Source organism: Podarcis raffonei, chromosome 2 (genome assembly GCF_027172205.1).
Source record: "Podarcis raffonei isolate rPodRaf1 chromosome 2, rPodRaf1.pri, whole genome shotgun sequence".
Taxonomy (NCBI): domain Eukaryota; kingdom Metazoa; phylum Chordata; class Lepidosauria; order Squamata; family Lacertidae; genus Podarcis; species Podarcis raffonei.
In genome coordinates, this window is record NC_070603.1 from 33211705 (window position 1) to 33230557 (window position 18853).

Consider the following 18853-nt stretch of genomic DNA (forward strand, 5'->3'; position numbering starts at 1 on the left):
TGCTCCTTATAACATATACTTCTATCTTAAGAAGTGAATTACTTGTGGTCGCTTGCACTAGTGCAGTGGTTGGAAGCCTCTGGCCCATGGGCCTAATTAGGCCTGCATGACCTCCCCATTTGGCCTAGAAGGCTATTTCAGCCAAGCTATGCCCCTGCTCTACACCTGATGTTGGGTGTGGGGCAGGTAAAGACTTGCTTCCTGCCCAAAAGTGGCTTGCAGGCACTGCTGATTAACTGATTGACCATGTTTACCAAGGCACATGGCTTTGCAAGCAGTGACCAACAGCTGAAGTCAGTGCTTGCATGGCACTGTGTCTTTGCCTCCTTAGTTTGAAATCAAAGTGCATGTGCAAAGGACAAATGGGTCCCCTGATGTCACTGTCACATCAGGTGATTGATGGCCCACGGGATGGGTGGGGATCCAGTCCCCCACCCCTGCACTAGTGTGCCGTAAGAAGCTGCTTTATGGCCTCCATGATGTTACTCTGATGAGTGTCATGACCAGCACCATTGTGATTGGATAAAATTCTGTCACGGAGTTACAACTTTCTTTTAAGTTCTCCCCAACCATTTAAAGGAGTGTGGGAAAAAGACAAAAACAAATAAAGAATGAAAGTCTATTTTCCAGAAGCAAGGATACACCCAATCCCTCACAATACATGAAGATGAGAATATAGCACCATTAGTGCTAAATCTGGGCCAGTGATACAAAAAAACCACCTGCTTACCAGGGATGGAGTATACAGAAAGATATAGCTGTGCTGCCCACCATAAGCTTTCAGAACATGATATATCAGACTAAGAAAATAAAACTAAGAGTACTAGGCTACAGCTGTGAAAATATGAAATCTCTTCATTTTCTGAGAGATGTGTATGCCTATGAAACTTAGAGAGCAAGAGAAAGCTTGCTTGAGTTGAAAATAGACCTTAGCAGGAATTGCTATAATTTTCCATTTTTACAGCACATTCAAATCCTTTCTCTTGGGTTCCCTGATTATTCCTATCCCGGGGCACAAAAGCAACTATTCTAAAGCAAATGGTGTAACTACTAGCCCTAGATATACAGCCTGACCTACCTTGCAACCGTCTCACTTTACAAAAACATAACAAGCCCAGCTTGTTTGCCATATTAAATTATATTTAGTGTATCTCTCAGGGCATAGGTCAGCTTACCTGAGGAATTATAGTCAGCTTGGATCGTAAGTCATGAAGGCCAAGCTCTGAGATTCTTAACCCATCGATTTTGATTTCCCCCTCCACAGCTTCTAGGATCCTGAAGAGGCAGAGGGTCATAGACGATTTGCCAGCCCCAGTTCTTCCAACAATCCCAACCTAATTCACGTTTTTGAAAAATTAGGTTCAGTTAAATACCAGGGCGTGTTTAGTTATCTTATGATACACCGTTTCACTTAAAAAACAAAACAAAAATTACCACTATCTTGATCTAGGTGAATTTTTTAAAATTGAATTGAATAGAAGAGAATCAAAAGAAAATGCACTGTTATACAACTGAATCTGTTCTAGGGATTTCTGTGAAGAAGTATGCTTATCAGTCAAGAGGATAGTTAGGCCTCTGCTTATTAAAGGACTCTGCAGGGCTCTCTTCCTGCTTCCTGAGAAAGGGCCTTTTCTTAAGAGTGAAGCACTCTGGGCAAGGTAGCCAGAATAGTGCATATGCCACAAAAGGGAAAAGGGTCCCCCTCTACTCACAGCTCTTTCTTCACTCTCTGTCCTCTAGCCGCACACTTTCTTGTTTCTCTTTACTACAGTGTGCAAACCTTCTTCAGTTATAGGCATTTTTTGTTTGGCAATATATTTTCAAATAAGCTAATTTTGTATTGGCCTAATATTAGTGCCTGAATTCCCACTTCCCGCTGCTTTTGGCCGCCACCTTTTTTGGGAGGTAGGATACATGAATATTCTTTTTGTGGAATAATCAGCTTCATATAACCAACATGCTTAAGCCCAAATAATGCTGGAAGGGGTTTACATCTGTCCTGCCAGGCTTATCTCACCTTGCGAGACCCTAGGTAATCAAGATTCCCCCCCCCTTCAGTCTACCTGAGAAGCTCAATGTGCAGCAACCAGCTCAGACCTCATGGCTCTTACAAGACACGCTTGAGTTCCCATCCCAATAACTTAGGAACTTTGACAACTTTTACTGCCTGTGCAACTTTTTCTGAATGCTGTATGGGAATGCTCATGAATCTGACATTTGGAGCTTTTGTAAGTAAACCATTCTTAACTTACCAAATGTAAGTCTTTTTCTATGCTATGGGAACAGGTTTGGAAGTTTTAGAACTCACAAGGTCTAACAGCCTATATTCCATGCTTTACTTTGCTGCATATTTTGTGATTTACATCTCTGCTGGGGTTCTTTCACCAAAAAGCACTTGCCCCAAACCTGGATCTTGGCATCCAGGAAATTCTCCTTTCTATACCTATAGTTTCCCTTGCAACCAATACTTTTAAAGTTTTGATGTTCTTCTTTCTTTCTGTTACTGACCTAGCCGGTCTTTTTCTTTAATGTAGCCTTATACATTTTCTATTTCTGCACACACATTTTTCATTGCTTAAGCTTCTACAATTTCTTTTCTATTTCAAACAATTACTGCTTGCTGAATGTGAAAACAACAGTCTTTTGTCTCCTTAAAGACCAATGCATTTATTTTGGCATAAGCTTCCATGCACTAGAGTTCACCTTATCTATGGTTTCTAATTTAAAGTGTGCCACATTTTCTGTTCCTATAGGAGGGGCTTTGTTCATTTGCAATCTTTGTTTTTCCTTCTTTCTTGCAAAGTGATGCTCTTCTGCATACCTGGGGAGCCCTGCAAGTATATAGAGGCTCCACCTTGTATCTAGATGGCTCTGTTTCATTTCCCCACTGGTTGGCGTAGGGCCAGTTAATTTGTTATAGATGAAAGGATGCTGGTGGCATGTGTGAACATTGACAATGAAAGTTGTTACTGGAGGTGGAAACAGAAGCGGAAGTCACAGAGCAGATGGGATTCTGGGGACAGGAAGCTGTCAGTTGAGGAAAGATGCAATTCAGAAGTTGCTGCTTCTCCAAGCAACACTCAGTGCCTTCTTACAGTGGAGATGGGGTGAAAGCTAAAAATGGTAGAACACACACTGCTTTGCATGCAGAAGGTCCCAAATTCACTCTCTGGCATTTCTGGGAAAGGCTGGGAAAGGCTCCTGACCAAAATGCTAGAGCCCCCCTACCAATCTGTGTTAGCAATACAGTGGTACCTCGGGTTAAGTACTTAATTCGTTCTGGAGGTCTGTTCTTAACCTGAAGCTGTTCTTAACCTGAAGCACCACTTTAGCACTATTTCTGGGTTAGCGGAGTCTGTAACCTGAAGCATATATAACTTGAAGCGTATGTAACCCAAGGTACCACTGTATTGAGCTTGATGAACTGACCCGATACCAGGCAGTTTGCTACAGTATGTACCAATAGATGCATTGAATGAACTGAAAATAAAGTTTGCAAATTCAGGTTACTGCACATATAATTTGATTCTATCCATGGCAACTGTGATTGTACCTTTTCTCCACCTTTCACATTGAGGCTGAGGTCTTTCAGCACCAAGTCCAAGCCTTTCCTGTACCTTACAGAATAGTTTGCAAACTCCACTTCGCCCCGAGTGGGCCAGTCTTCTGGTGGTCTTTTGTCTTCAATTATCCAGGGAGCCTAGAGGAGAGAAAGAATTACAGCACGCAGTAGAGAAAGAATTACAGCGCGCACACACTGTTTCCAGAAGGAACTCTTCCCATTCAGACTATTAGGAACTGACCTCGGTTTCAGTTTCAGAATATTCCTTAACTCTTTCTACGGCCACAATGTTGCTTTCTAAGTCTGATGTCATCCTTACCATCCAGTTCAGAGACATTGTCACCTAAGAAACAACAACATGTTACCTGTTTGAGAAAAGCACTGTCACAAATAAATAAATATATTAACCATCATATAGTGTGTGTGTGTGTGTGTGTATTTACCCACAGAGCAAAGGTGGTGCCCATTGGTGTTCAACTGGACTCCCTCTCAGCCCCAGCCGGTGCGGCCAAGAGTCAGGGATGATGGGAGTTGCAGTCCAACAGCAACTGGAAGGCACCAGACTGGCCTCTCCTGCTACAGACCATCCTTGAAATGCAGGGTCGAAATTCAGCTGACATTACGCTGAGCTGAACACAAACCATAACAGGTGAAGCTTTGAGAAATTAGGAAGTTCTGATATCATCCCCATTTGTATTGCTCCCCTTTTGGACCCGGAAGAAGGCAGAACAGGGGCATAATGGGGGAGGAACGGGGCAGGGTACGCTTATGTGCACTCCAACGATATGCATGGGGGCTGGGAATAAAACCCCCACCCCCCGCGCAAAATGGCCCATTGCCTGTATTGCTCTCTTTAATGTCTCAGAAGACATCACCTTTCTTCAGCTGCTTCCCCTCCTTCATAGAAGGATACAGCAATAAGAAAAAGGAAATACTGTAGCTTCCCATGCTTACAACATCACCATTTGGGTAAGCCTAATATTCCAGCATCTAATTTTATTGCAAATCCCTACAAGCAAATGAGCGTGCACACAGTACCTTCAATTTCCCTGAAACCTTTGAGGGCTTATTATAAACTATCAAAGGTATTGCTATTTCTTCTATTCCACTGAATATAAATGCACCGTGGTAGAATTCATTGCTTTGCCAATTTTAATGTGTGATCCCACTGTTACTTGGGATAGAGATTCAATCAATATGCCTCTCCTTTCTACAAAATCAGCATTCATAGCTTTTAAAGCTTGAGAGGCAAAGCTCAAATCTTCTGATCTGACCAGATGTAATAGTATAGGACCAAGAATTTCACAAAGCAATTTCTCCATCAAAGATTGTTTCTTCTGATTGAGGTACGACAGTGCACTTTTTAAAGTGAAGCCCACTGTTTTGCTTCAGGATTTCATAGCCATATCGAATCTAACCCACCCTTAGTAAAGCTGATGACCTCACACCTTATTGAAAGGGTGCTTAAATCCCTTGTAGGTTGCCTAAACTGATGGCTACGATAATATGCTATGCTTAACTAAATGCCCTGCTGTGGGAAATTTAGCAGAATATACTGTTAAAACCTTGGTGTAGTTTCTCCTCAGTTACCAAGAACAAGAAGCACAACACTGCCATCATAAGCTTCCTGAAGGCTCCCTTCACACTGCGAGAGCTGCAATTTCATCTGGCCCCCTCCTCTCTGGAGCTACATGGGGCAGGACCTTTTTGGCTGTGGCACCTTGCTTGCGGAGCTCTCCCCACCCTCCCCAGAGGCTCACCCAATGGTACCTGTGCCACTATCTTTTAGGCACCAGGCAAAACTTCTGGTTTTCCTAACCTCTGAAGGTATTTTGATTGCCTTGCTGCGACTGGTGTGTGGTTGTTTTTTTAGCAATCTGTATTTTACTGTAGTTTTATTGTGTTTTTATTAGTTATGATAAACAGCCCTTGACATTTTGTGTTGGCAGGCAGCGTAGAAACTGTTAAAATAAATACAGGGGCATATATGTGCACATGAGCAGAACCAACTGTGGGAGCCATTCCCAACCAGCTGGCACCCTGCCAGGAGGGAGAGTGACATTATTTTCCTCAACCAGAATAAATATTGCTTGCATTCAAATGCACAGCTAATGCATTGTTTTCACTCTGCACAGAATCTGATTAACTCTGTGATTGGGCTTTTTAATATTTGGGGGGGGGGGAATCCCACAGACATATAAGCTGACAATCTTAGATGCAATCTTCCAAAAGCATTTCCTTTTATTCCTCGGTTTGTTCTTTATTTTCTTCCCATTTCTCTCAATTTTCTTTCAACCAGTCTTCCACACACCCACACCCTGAGCCCTTATTCGCCTGAAGGGTAGAAATGCCGCAGAATTGTGCAATTAAAGCCCAAATGCCTAATGAAAAGGTCACACTATAATGATATTTCAGTTCCGCTGTTCAGATGAGCTCTCTCCTGAGACACATTCTACACACCTGCAATGCATAGGACACGGAAAGTCCAACCAGGCCAGGGCTCAGACTGTTTTTACTTAACACAGCAAAAAGGGCTGCAAAAAATACGACGCAGTTCCCTACAAATTCAACTCTAATTCCCAGCCACCTATTAAACGAGAAAACATAAAGAAGTAAATAGTACAGAACTCAAAATGCAACATGTGAAAACAAGTGTGATCTGCAACAAAATGCTGCAGTATGGAGTGCTACCCTTCAAGATACTCCATTCCATTACCCCTCCATTTCTTCCCCAGCATCAGTCAGCCAGCATTCTGTGGTCACTCAATACTCTCAGCCCTCACTGGCTATTTTGGGAGTTCCAGCTCTTTTAGGATTTAAAAAAGATTTTATGTACTTCTGCAAACTTCTGCTGACGCCTCCCTCTTGTGTTGGGTGCTGCTGTTTTGGCTACATAATTAAGGCATGCACAGCCCGAACATCAGAAACAGACGGAACGAGGAAGTTGTTTCTCTAGTTCAATCACTCAAATTATTTCCATTAACTTTTTTTTTAATTCAAAGATTGCTTTTACCTGTTGGACACAATTGAGGGATAGTGACTTCTCTGGTTGTCATTCACCTTCATGTCACTGAGACGAACAAAAGCTTTTCCTCTTCTATAAGCTCGGATGACGCTTGCTCCTGTGACGGTTTCCGAAAAATGAGAATATATGGGAGACCTGCTGACGGATTCCAGCCGCTTCAATTGGCGAGAGGTAGCTACGTAGAACCGCTGCCGTTGTTCGGTTCAAAGGCAGACAGGTAAAACAACAAAACAAAACAAAGAAACGTGAAACCTTTTAGATATTTGAGCTGAACTATTAATACACTGTGCCATGTCTGTGCGATGTAAGAGTGAGAAACACCCGGGACGGGGAAGCATTTCCTATTTCCAACTCTAAACCTAGGGACAATTGATTAGACACCAGAATCACATGGTAAAGCTTTTCCTAGACTATCTCACTTTAGTACACAAATAATGCTCGCTCCACCACAAAAACTCCCTGTGCACAGAAAAACACAATGTCCGGGAGGACAGTCTTCTTCTGAGACATGTGGGCATCTTTGTGCACATGGAATTTATTTTATGGAGAAGCATTGAAATATATAGCCCCTGCACTTGCAGCCTGAAGAAGGAGAAGAAGAGTTTGGATTTGATATCCCGCTTTATCACTACCTGAAGGAGTCTCAAAGCGGCTAACATTCTCTTTTCCCTTCCTCCCCCACAACAAACACTCTGTGAGGTGAATGAGGCTGAGAGACTTCAAAGTATGACTAGCCCAAGGTCACCCAGCAGTTGCATGTGGAGGAGCGGGGAAGCGAACCCGGTTCACCAGATTACGAGACTACCGCTCTTAACCACTACACCACACTGGCTCCTAAAGTGGAATAGTCTGAAGAAAAGCACTATCCCTCAATGACTGCATAAGCAGGATTCTATGCTGCAACTCTGAGAACGCACCCAATCATCAATTTACTGCCGTGTCTACCAGCCAGCCCACTGAGCTGAGTTTTTAACATTATAATGCAGACGATTGCCACTGTTACAGGATGACTTAAAGAACTATCCTACACTGGCAGAAAGGCAAGCTTGCCAACAAAAAGAGCAAAGGGAGGTCCTGCTGTGCAGTTATGATGTTCCTATTGCTGCTTCCTAATGTTTCCTAAGGGCTTGAAAACATTTCTTGATTAACTGGTGCAATTGATCTATTCATTTGGTAAATGCAGATTTTCATCATCATTGTCATCATCGTTATTTTTAATCTGAGCTCCCACACAATGCATTTCTTCATTCGGGTAGTGCTTTTAAAATGGGCTTTAGAGTAGCTGGTCTGTGTAATTTATGCTTAGAGAAACTGTCATTAAAATTTACTCAAAGAGAATGCTCTACCATTTCAATTGTTAAGTGATTGCTTAAAAGGGAAGCTGTTAATCAAATAGAAATATTCACATTCGACTGACAGCCTCATGGCCTGTGTGTGTGTCACTTATGGACTCACTGTTAAGATCGTGTTCATGGAAGGCAGTCTTACTTGGCTACGAGTGATCACCAAAGAAGAAGTGGTGTGTGTTTTGCGTTTGTTCCCAACAACATGCTATCACACATTCTGGGGCTTGAATTGGGAACTTCAGAGGCTGAGATTTAAGGCCTGTGGGTACTTTGGCCCAAAGGCTATTGTTAGATACAAAAGGGAATGTGGTATGGTGAGTTCTAGGTGGGTTCTTCATGGGTGGGTCTAGCTAGCCAAATCTTCTGCCCAAGGTTAAGGACTTTTCCACAACTGTAACTCTTTCTAGGGGAAAGTTTCCACATGCTTTGAATTGCTCCTTCAGGGTATGATGGAAGGTGAGGGCACTGCCTCTGGGGTGATTGTTTGTGGATTGACTTGCTCCTAGATGAGAGACTGGAGCTACCCAGGGAAGAGGGGATGTGAACTAAGCTGGTTACTACGTGAGAGGCAGAATGCTGCAGAATCACAGAACTGTAGAGTTGAAAGGGACCCTGAGGATAAACTAGTCCAATTCCCTGCAATGCAAGAATATGCAGCTGTCTCATACAGGGACCAAACTGGCAAAACCCTGGCATTATCAGCACCATGCTCTAAACAGCTGAGCTTTTTTAAGAGATGAATTTAACTCATATATGACGACAGGCTCATCACAGCTATCTGCCAATCACCCATTCCCACCACCCTTCTGAGTAATACCCCTCCCCACCTTCTCACTATATAGAAGGATCTGGCAACTTCTGTTTCGGTGTATCTGAAGAAGTGTGCATGCACACGAAAGCTCATACCAAGAACTAACTTGGTCTTTAAGGTGCTACTGGAAGGAAAATTTTTTTTTTGTTTTGACTATGGCAAACCAACACGGCTACCTATCTGTTCCCTTAGAATATATGTTCTTACTCTGTGGCATTGCAATATTATACCCTTGTCTGCCTTTTCATTAGTGATTACTTTATGAACAACAAAAAAGCAATTAAAAAGTGAGAGTGCTTTGAAAACATGCAAGAGCTGCTATGAAAAATCCAGAGAGCCACAAGAGTCTTGTCTAAGGCTGCTGGTGAATTAGCCACCTCTCCTGTTCTATGTCTCCTATTCCCTTCTTGCTAATTAGTTGCCTAACAGCAACTAAACATTGCAAAAGCTATTTTGCAGAATGTAAGAGACTTCAGACAATCCTACTTTGGAACTTCAGCTTCTGCATTCAAAGTAACTGAATCCAATATTAACACACATATTAAGGGATGCACATTTGGGGCTTGAAATACTAAAAAACAGAACGATTATGCCAGCCACCTAACATTCTGTTGAAAAAATAAAGAAAACAAGCAATGAAGCCAAAAAAGGTACTTATCCCAATTACCTGGGCAAAGAAGTATAGGATTGCCAGAGGTATTATAACCACAGCAAAGAGTGGGGTGCTTGCTATGATCACAATCATTGTTGACACAGAAACAAAGAAGGTTCCCAGGAACATCAAGATAGTTGGCGGTATCACTTCATCGATCACATAGATGTCTTTCGAGAAGCGGTTGATGATTCGGCCAATTGGAGTTGTGTCATAGAAAGACTGTGGGGTGTGGAGTTTGTTCTCCAGCAATCCGGAGTGGAGAGTACGAGCCGCTCTGATGCCACCCACTGCCAGAGTAAAAGAGGAGATCAGGACAAAAACCCCTGTTTGCAAAAGGGAGAAATAAGCAGAAGACTTGAGTGTACCAACTGAATGTGGCCCTGTTCTCAACGTAACTTTGCAACTCCTCTAGCAGGCTATACGAATCGACAGCAACACCTCGTGCATCAAGTGATGGATGGCAGGAGGTTGCATATAGAGAGATTAGACTGTGATTTTTAAATTCTACAAATATTTTCTGGCTGGTTTGATTGTAATTTTATATGATATGACTTTTGATCAATTTTGTTTAATAAAGGGCAGGATATACATTTTACAGCTAAATAAACAAACCAACTTTTATTGTGTAAGGAGCAATGTAGACATCCCTATATATGATATAGGGATATTTGTTCCTAGGGCAGAATTCGACTTTGTGTTGTTGTAAACATTTAAGCTTGCCAGACAGAATGATACAATTAAACTTCTGGCTCTTCACGGTTTTCCTCTGTTCTTTTCAATCCATTTACCTGAGGATGCCATCAGACCTTTGTCCTAGACCACTGTTTAAGAACCACCAGTATATTCCATACCACACACCATTTCCTCTAGCTCCGCTAGCAAGGTGGATTTAAATCTATAGGAGCAGTAGCAAATAACACACTTAACCTTGCAAGAGACCCAGGGCAGCATAGACTCCGACTCGCTTGCCCACGTTGCGCTGAGTGCCATTTATTACCGGTTCATTGGTCCAGTCACTGAGCCACACGTTGGCCCCGACTGCAGAAGCATTTTGACAGCAGTACAGGAAACATATAAATAAAGAAACTAGGGGGCCAACAGCCTTCATGTATTGCCAGAAAACAGTCAGCTTGACCTGCAGTTTGAGACAAAATAGAGTTTGTTTAGTTTATAAAAACCAATGCCTTTAATTTCACAGAAAAACTAGCCACTTGCCAGAGTCAGAATTTGTGCAAAGAGTGAACTAGGAATCACCAACATGAAATCACATTATGCAGGCATTCCTGAAGGCAGAAAATGTGGCTGCAACAGAAGGATGTTCAGAGTAGAGGTATCATATGGAAAACATAGAACTGTTATAGAAATAGAAACAATATATAGCCAGGGAGGATTCATACTTGATGACTCTAAATAAAGAAGAGTCCCATGTAATGGGAAAAAGTATATATGTGCTCTGTGTCAAAGAGCAATGAGAAAATGTTAAGTGGTGTTTCAATATATTATTGGGAAAGCCCTTTCAGTCAACTGCAGCCAACCTTCAAAGGACCACATCTGACTAATGGGCAAGGCTACCCAGAAGCTCTCCACTGCCACAAATTATGCAGCTGAGTTTCCTGCATTTGTCTGCTCCTATGCTAGGTAAAGGTAAAGGTAAAGGGATCCCTGACCATTAGGTCCAGTCGTGACCGACTCTGGGGTTCCGGCGCTCATCTTGCTTTATTGGCCGAGGGAGCCGGCGTACAGCTTCCGGGTCATGTGGCCAGCATGACTAAGCCGCTTCTGGTGAACCAGAGCAGCGCACAGAAATGCCGTTTACCTTCCCGCTGGAGTGGTACCTATTTATCTACTTGCACTTTGACATGCTTTTGAACTGCTAGGTTGGCAGGAGCAGGGACCGAGCAACGGGAGCTCACCCCGTCGCAGGGATTCGAACCGCTGACCTTCTGATCGGCAAGTCCTATGCTCTGTGGTTTAACCCACAGTACCTCCTATGCTAGGTACTTTTTAATAAATTAGGAAGCATCTTTGAAGAAGTAAAGTGGCCTTATTGTTTAAGCAAACCTTTCTTACCGTGCCAGTTTCAGCAGTTTCTGCCTCAATGAGTTTGTTAGGACTTTTCTTGGGTTGAGTTGTCTCAGGTGGCTTTTTCTCACACACTCTTCTTTTCATTGACATTTTACCAGGGCATTCCCCATCTGAAGATATTACACTGAGCTCTCTGTGTTTTATATATTAAAATGGGTGGGGTGGAGGAGAAAAATAAGAATTATGGTAATTACGCAGCTGAATGACAGAACAGGCAAGTTCGCTCAATTTCTGTAGTAACGCCTTTAAATAGAGGTTCAGGGTTTACCTTAGGAATTGCTTACGGACTTCGTTTGTCACTGGTTCATTGTCTGCCAGATCTATGTGGTTGCTGAGTGTGTCTTCAGCAAGCAGGACCTCCTCATCTTCCACTAATGCAATGGGATAGGAAATCTTTAGCTTATTTTGGCTTTTTGCTGAGCCAATCTTTTAGAAAGGTTTTGCTGAGTGTACAGCTTCCCAAGCCACAAAAAAGACTGAAAATCAAGAAGGAAGTTCAACTCTATAGGGAAAATAAAGAGGGCTTCGGTGTGTTTGGGTTTCTAGGCAATATCTAAATAATCAGGCCAGGGATGCCAGCTTTGACACAAGGAGTGGGGCTAATAGGGTCCCGTGATACAGCATTGTGAACCTTGTGAATTATAACATGGAAGCATTTCTGGAAAGAAATAGGATTGACTGATGATTCCATGGCATTATAATTATACAAGTGTAATGAGGAGGTGGGAGAAGAAGGTAAAGAAAAGCCTCATCTCAAGGAAAAACCAACCTACCAACCTACAGCTAGCTACTTTCAATCCTAATTCTTAATCGCAGCCTTTCCCCCTAGTAGTAAACAGAGTGATGGCACTGACTAGACCAGGTTGCAAGGATCCCCTGGTCCACTCAGTTTCAATTCTCTACAAAAATGGGGGTGGGGAACCCCAAATGTTCTTGAATAGTAGGCATCTTTGTCATCGTCCCCCCAAGTTTTTTTAAGGGCCAAATTTATACATATATGGGAAAGTGCTCATCACTTTGTATGCTTTTTATTTAAAAAAAGATTTAAGCACAGTTCCAAACTGCTCCTAGCATTTCAATCTGGCATGATGTAACTAACAGTCTGAGGATAAATTTGAGGCGGGGAGGTGGGAATCCTTACTTGTAGGCTCATCTTCTTCTATGTCTTCATCAGGTGCGAAATTGCGGAGGAACTCTGCAAAAGCCTGGTTTTGTTGCAAAAGCTCTTGGTAGGACCCCATTTCAGAGACTTTGCCATCTATAAGTACAACAATGTGGTCCACCTGTGGCAAAAAATTGATGCTGTGGGTCACCAGAATTCGAGTCTGAAAAGGGAAACAAGACAATGGTCAGGCAATACTCATCCTGCTTTTGTTTTAGCAAGGTAAGAATTAAAACAGGTGGTTTGTCAAGAAGCTGCAATTTGCGATTACAGCAAACAGTCGTGTAAGAATGAAACCAGTTAGAAGTCACCTAAGCCTGAACAAAATAGGATTGCTTTTCTAGCTGCACATTAGTGCAAAGCTGCTGCTATATAGCAACATATGACTGAGAATGAGGAAGTGGGCTTTTTGGGTGGCAAAGGAGGTCAACTTCCACACTAAACATGTTCTGAGATCATGGCTTACATAGTTTCAATCATTTCTACTTTTAATAATTTTAGGGGGACTAGAAACTCTCTCTGTCTCTTCCCTTCCCTTACCCAAAGAAAAGCAAAGTTTCACACAATTCTACATGTGCCACCATGTTCTTGTACGGTACTATGCTGAAATGACTGCAGACATGGAGAATTTTAGATGTTTATTAGCTCACTTTTCCTTTAAGCATTCCTTCTGGTCCAATAACTTTGTCAAATATGTGTTTGGCCACATGGGAATCCACAGCTGAAAGGGGGTCGTCTAGCAAATAAACATCAGCCTCGCTGAAAACAGCACGGGCAAGGCTCACTCGTTGCCGCTGGCCACCTGAGAGATTGATGCCCTGTGTGATGGGGAAAAGAGAGAAAGCACACCATAGCTTTTAAATTCAACACTACTATCAGCTTCAGCAGGAGCAGGGTGAAAAAAACCAACTACAATATCTGTATGGTCAATAGCTCAAACATTCTATTACAATGTCCATGGGCTGTTTGTTATAAATCAATGGATGTTGACCTAAAGTAAAAAATATTAGAGACAGTCCCTGTGAAGAAACGGTGGAGAAATTTAAATGTAAAAATGTTGCTTGTGACAGTTTTCTTGCAGTTAACTGAAGGGGGGTGGTACTCCTAGCCGCTGTGCGAGAGATGCATTGTATTGGGGTTCAAGTGGCAATGACAGTGTTCCTGAAGATGGTTAACACATCTGATGATGGTTATCTTGGAAGATTTCAGCTATATCAAGTTGTTTAGAGAACACTGCTTTTATATGATCCAGTGGAAATCAAAAAGGTCAGAATATGATAGGTCCTTTTGTGGACATTCCATTCAGATCCACAGTATTGGCCCAAATATAGGCTGCACCCACTAATAAGCCGCACCTTTAAAATTCAAGGGGAAAAGAGAAAAAAAGACAATACCCGGAAAGTTACTAAAATAGCAAATCGCTATTCAATTGCTCCAATAATAATAATTTATTATTTATACCTTGCCCACCTGGCTGGGTTTATGCAGCCACTCTGGGCGGCTTCCAACAGAATATTAAAATACAATAGTCCATCAAACATTCAAAGCTTCCCTAAACAGGGCTGCCTTCAGATGTCTTCTAAAAGTCTGGTAGTCTTTGACATCTGGTGGAAGGGCATTCCACAGGGCGGGTGCCACTACTGAGAAGGCCCTCTGCCTGGTTCCCTGTAACCTGGCTTCTTGCAGTGAGGGAACCGCCAGAAGGCCCTCAGCGCTGGACCTCAGTGTCCGGGCACAACGATGGGGGTGGAGACACTCATTCAGGTATACTGGACCGAGGCCATTTAGGGCTTTAATGGTCAGCACCAACACTTTGAAATGTGCTCGGAAATGTACAGTTTTGCAGGCACTCACACCCCTTAATGGCAAATGTAGAAGAAAATCCTGCAGGTACTAGAGAGGACCCACAAGTGGGTTAAACAGTCTCAAGCTTGCAAATCGGCAAGAAAACATTTTTTGTTCTGTTTTACCATATGTCTGTTTCAGCAGCGATATTGTAAAAGCCAGTTTTTGTAAGGTCGCGGCTTATATTCAGGCCAATATGGTATTAGTCCATAATTATAGGCCAATGGTGTTCTGAAACTCCAGTGAACCTGGTGATTCGTTGCAGGGTTCTGGCTGGAGAGGGCAGGCTTAGCACTGAGGTCAGTCAAGCCAGTCAGCTTGACCGCATCTGGAAGGTTGTGAAGACACTTAGTGAGGAATGTGTCCTTTACCACCTTGGGCAACCATCACCACGTACATTTGCTGTAAAAGACCTTACCTTCTCGCCTATCTCAGTCTGATCTCCCCCTGGAAGCATATCGAGATCTTGCTTCAAGGCACATGCCTCTAAGACAGTTTGGTACTTCTTCTCATTATGAAGATGGCCAAACAAGATGTTATCTTTCAAGGTGGCATTCTGGATCCAGGCTAGCTGGGGAACGTAAGCGACTGAACCCTAAAAGGAGGTATCAAAAACATACATAAAGCAGATCAGTTTGCAAGCCACAAATATTTTCCAAATGCTCAAAATGGATACAATGCTGTACTGTGAACCAACCTTCACGGCCACGTTCCCATGGAGCTTTTCCATGTCTCCAAGAAGAGCAGACACCAAGGATGACTTCCCACAGCCAACATGTCCAACAACAGCCACCAAAGAACCACTAGGGACCAACCAATTGATGCTGTAGGGAGTAAAAGAAGGTAAAACTGAGGATGGACTAATTTGCTGACAAAAAAAAATGGAACTAGTTAATGTCAAGATAATAAAGCCAAGCAGAATCCTGTGGCATCTTAAAAATATTGTGACATAAGCTTTTGTAGGTCATAACTGATGTTATCAGATCTTTTGAGCTGTTTTTATTGCACTAGACTTAAGATAGTTACTCTCTGGAATTTCCATCATAAAGTAAAAAAACATGTCTGTCTTTCTTTACGTGCTGTGTTTAAGCACAAGGTATGTACTCTCCTTGGCAGGAATTCAACACAGCATTCCACCAGAGATTCTGTTTAATCAGCTTTCCCCAGATTTGGTCATGTGGTCAGGGAAAGAACGACTGGAGAGTTAATGCCTTCAGAAGAGGGAAGCCTGAAAGATGTCATGACAACACATAGGAGTCTTATAGCCAACTTAAAAAAATAAAGAGACACAATTAGATTCAATTTGTAGTGAGTTGCAAAGAGCTCCCTACCATTTCCCAGCTGACCTTTTCCAGCTTTGGGTCATATGTCCCTTTTTGTATGTGTTCAGCTGAATGAGATTTTACTTTTGCAGTGGTGCACTAAAACAGAGCCATGATTTATTTACTTACTTACACATGTTCCTGTTGCAAGTCACCACATTTCATAACTTTTTTGTGTGCGCACTAGATTTGATGAGTCATGACTTGGACAAATACCAAAGCTTTTCACAAGACAATTTCAAGGCACTAAGAAGTGCTGAAAAAGTCTACTCATGCTGACTTGGCGTCTGAAAGGCAGTCATGTGTCCCTCCTCCACCCGTAGGTTCCCAAATGCCTTAAGTATATAGGCGGCCCATAATTTGTGCCTAGATTAAGATAGTAACTGTCTTGGCAGCTGCATGTAATGCTGGCAGAGATACTGCCAGATACATTTGGCAGAGAATTTTTTTAATGCAGCAGGTTGCTTCACAAGTAACCAGAGAACTCTCCAATTTGGTGGGATTTAAAATACACTCTATATCTTCAGTGCTTTCCCCATGTTTAGGGTTGCCACACGTCCGGATTTTCCCAGACAATACTGGGATTTCAATGGCAGAAGTGATGTCCAGGGGGAATTTCCAAAAAACGGTGGTTTGTCCTGGATGTTCGGCAACACAATCTCTCTTTTTTGCTCAACAATTTGTTTGTGTTCAGATTTTAGCTTCTTGAACTACGGCAACTCCACCAAGTTTGTTTTTTCTTTGCCAGGTCTGCATATATTCTGCACATTAGTGTTATTACTGGACAGGAGCAAGGAATATGGGGCAACCATATTTACATTTTGAAAATGCAAAAATTCAGTGTATAAAGCAAGCAAAAAGTAGAAACAAGCATGGACACAATCCAGTCAAAGCTGCGCAGTTTTATGTCCCATTAATTCTAGGTAACCATGTGTTTAATTATACCTTTGAATACTGAATACTGATGTATGCTCTTGCCCCATATTTGGCAATTTTATGGAACTGTTTAAAAAAATGGTAAAGGACCCCTGACAGTTAAGTCCAGTCGCAGACGACTCTGGGGTTGCGGCGCTCATCTTGCTTTACAGGCTGAGGGAGCTGGCTCCAAGTTATAAGCAGTAAGGAAATTCCAATATGTACAAGTGAGTAAAGCTTGCTTACTCTTTCAGAGCTGGCTCAAGATCCTTTGCCCAGCTGAATGTTCCATCTCTTACAGTAACAGCATACCCTGTATTTAAGAAAAGAAGACATAATCTAATGCTGCAGTCCTATACTTAATTAAATTCAGTGGGACTTCTGAGCACGCGCATCGGATTTCACAGTGGCTGGGGGGAGTGGGCACGCAGAAATCTCAAACTGGGCCCCTTTAATGAGAAGGAAGTGGTGGGGTAAAGGACTGGTGAGATGCATTTGTTGATGAGCTATGGGGAAAACAAGGTTTTCTTCTTTTTTGTTGCTCAAGCAGCACTCTGTCACGTGCCCGACCACAAGTCATGCGGTTGAGGTCAGTGCCAGATCAACATTTCAAACTACTTTTTTTGAAAAAACACCACCACCACTTTGGAGAGCTGGTAGATGTGGAACGCTACGGACTGACGGGACTCTGCAGTAACATCCATAATCCTCTATGCAGCTGTTGTGTTTATGGAATAAGAGGGGAAACTTTTAAAATAAGAGACATCCAGCAACCACAGCTTAAATATTTATCCAGTAGCAATTACTGAAATGCACACTTGTTTATCTCCCCTAGCCAGCCCTGGCCGTTCTCTAGAGATTATACCCAAGTGCTTTGTGCAGTCTAATTCTTAGCAGCTCAAGGACGGTTCAACACTTCCTTCCCCTCTTTTCCTGCAAATGGAGAGGCTTTCTCAAATGGAGAGGCCAACAGAGGGCCACCTGGGAGGGTGCTTCACAGGAGGAGGCATAAGTCTGAGAAGCTCCGACTTGCTGCCTTGATGTTAGAGACACACACAGGCTTCAACTGTGGGGCTGCATTAACCAAATACGAGACTCCTACCATTTCTTCCTCCTCCACTATCCAGCTCCACCATACAAATGAAATGACTCCAGTGTATTATTACCTGGAGTAATTAACTTGGTTTCAACACAGCCTGGATCAAGTTCATCATGTGACAAGAAGTGCTGAATCCTCTTCAGTGAAACGCTCGTCTAGCAGAACAAACAAACGAAAAGGAAAAAAAAAAAAAGAAATGAATTTTTGTTATTGCGGTCCTAAGGGAAGAACTGTGCATTAATTCGGGAGGTTATTTATCTGCCGCTCAAATTATTTTGCTGGTGCAAATAGTACAAATGGGCAGTTAATCTGCATCAGCCCTATGTACAGTGTGCTACTATAGTCTGGTTTGGAGGTGGCCCCTACATGACTGGGGTGGGGCACTGGATTTAAACCAACAGGTTGGTCATGATCATGTCTGGCTTGGTTCAGACACCCACTCCTTAAGTTATGTTTACATTTGGTATAGCCTTTGCTTTTTGTTTAAATAAAGGACTGGCAGCATTCTTACCTGTGCGATGTTGCTAATGACCTGGGGGAGCATATTGAGTGGGAACCTGAGGAGATTAAAGAGGGAGAGAGACACAAAGGCTTTTTCTGCATCAAGGATGTTGTTTTCCTTTACGGTGACATAAACGGCAAAGGTGGTCAAGGCAACCTGGAAGCCAGAAAAATAAATTGAATAAACAACACCTGTCGGCTTGATTTTTTTTAAAGGGAATCAAATGTAGCCTTCCTAGAAATATAAGATCTGAAAGGAACAATCTGTATGGGATGAAGGAACAATTGGTTGGATTATTTGATATGCTAATATGCTATGGAACAAGAAAGCATGGCACCACGCCACAAAAATGCAAATATAATACAAAGGACTGCAAGGAATTCAGCCTCCAGAAGGTGTTTCATAATAGCAGCAGCAACTCAGTATTCTATAACAACATTGAATTGGTCCCCCTGACCACTGTGGATCTGATATGCAGAGCATGGGGGCAGAAAATTTCCCTGTTCTCCTTTCTCCTAGTAAAG

The 18853-nt window shown here is 42.5% G+C and overlaps 1 protein-coding gene across 1 annotated transcript in view; it reads right to left on the reverse strand.

Moving 5' to 3' along the window:
- ABCC3 (ATP binding cassette subfamily C member 3) overlaps window positions 1-18853 on the reverse strand; it is a 66370-nt gene that overhangs the window by 3855 nt on the left and 43662 nt on the right. The window contains exons 13-28 of the mRNA XM_053375737.1: window positions 18339-18485; window positions 17895-17982; window positions 16975-17041; window positions 15189-15315; window positions 14910-15086; window positions 13297-13464; window positions 12626-12809; window positions 11753-11855; window positions 11470-11617; window positions 10327-10534; window positions 9412-9722; window positions 6576-6775; window positions 6023-6149; window positions 3804-3905; window positions 3554-3700; window positions 1176-1334 (exon numbers count right to left, since the gene is read on the reverse strand). Coding sequence (XP_053231712.1) covers window positions 1176-1334; window positions 3554-3700; window positions 3804-3905; window positions 6023-6149; window positions 6576-6775; window positions 9412-9722; window positions 10327-10534; window positions 11470-11617; window positions 11753-11855; window positions 12626-12809; window positions 13297-13464; window positions 14910-15086; window positions 15189-15315; window positions 16975-17041; window positions 17895-17982; window positions 18339-18485 — 2463 coding nt within the window. The remainder of the gene's footprint in view (window positions 1-1175; window positions 1335-3553; window positions 3701-3803; window positions 3906-6022; window positions 6150-6575; window positions 6776-9411; window positions 9723-10326; window positions 10535-11469; window positions 11618-11752; window positions 11856-12625; window positions 12810-13296; window positions 13465-14909; window positions 15087-15188; window positions 15316-16974; window positions 17042-17894; window positions 17983-18338; window positions 18486-18853) is intronic.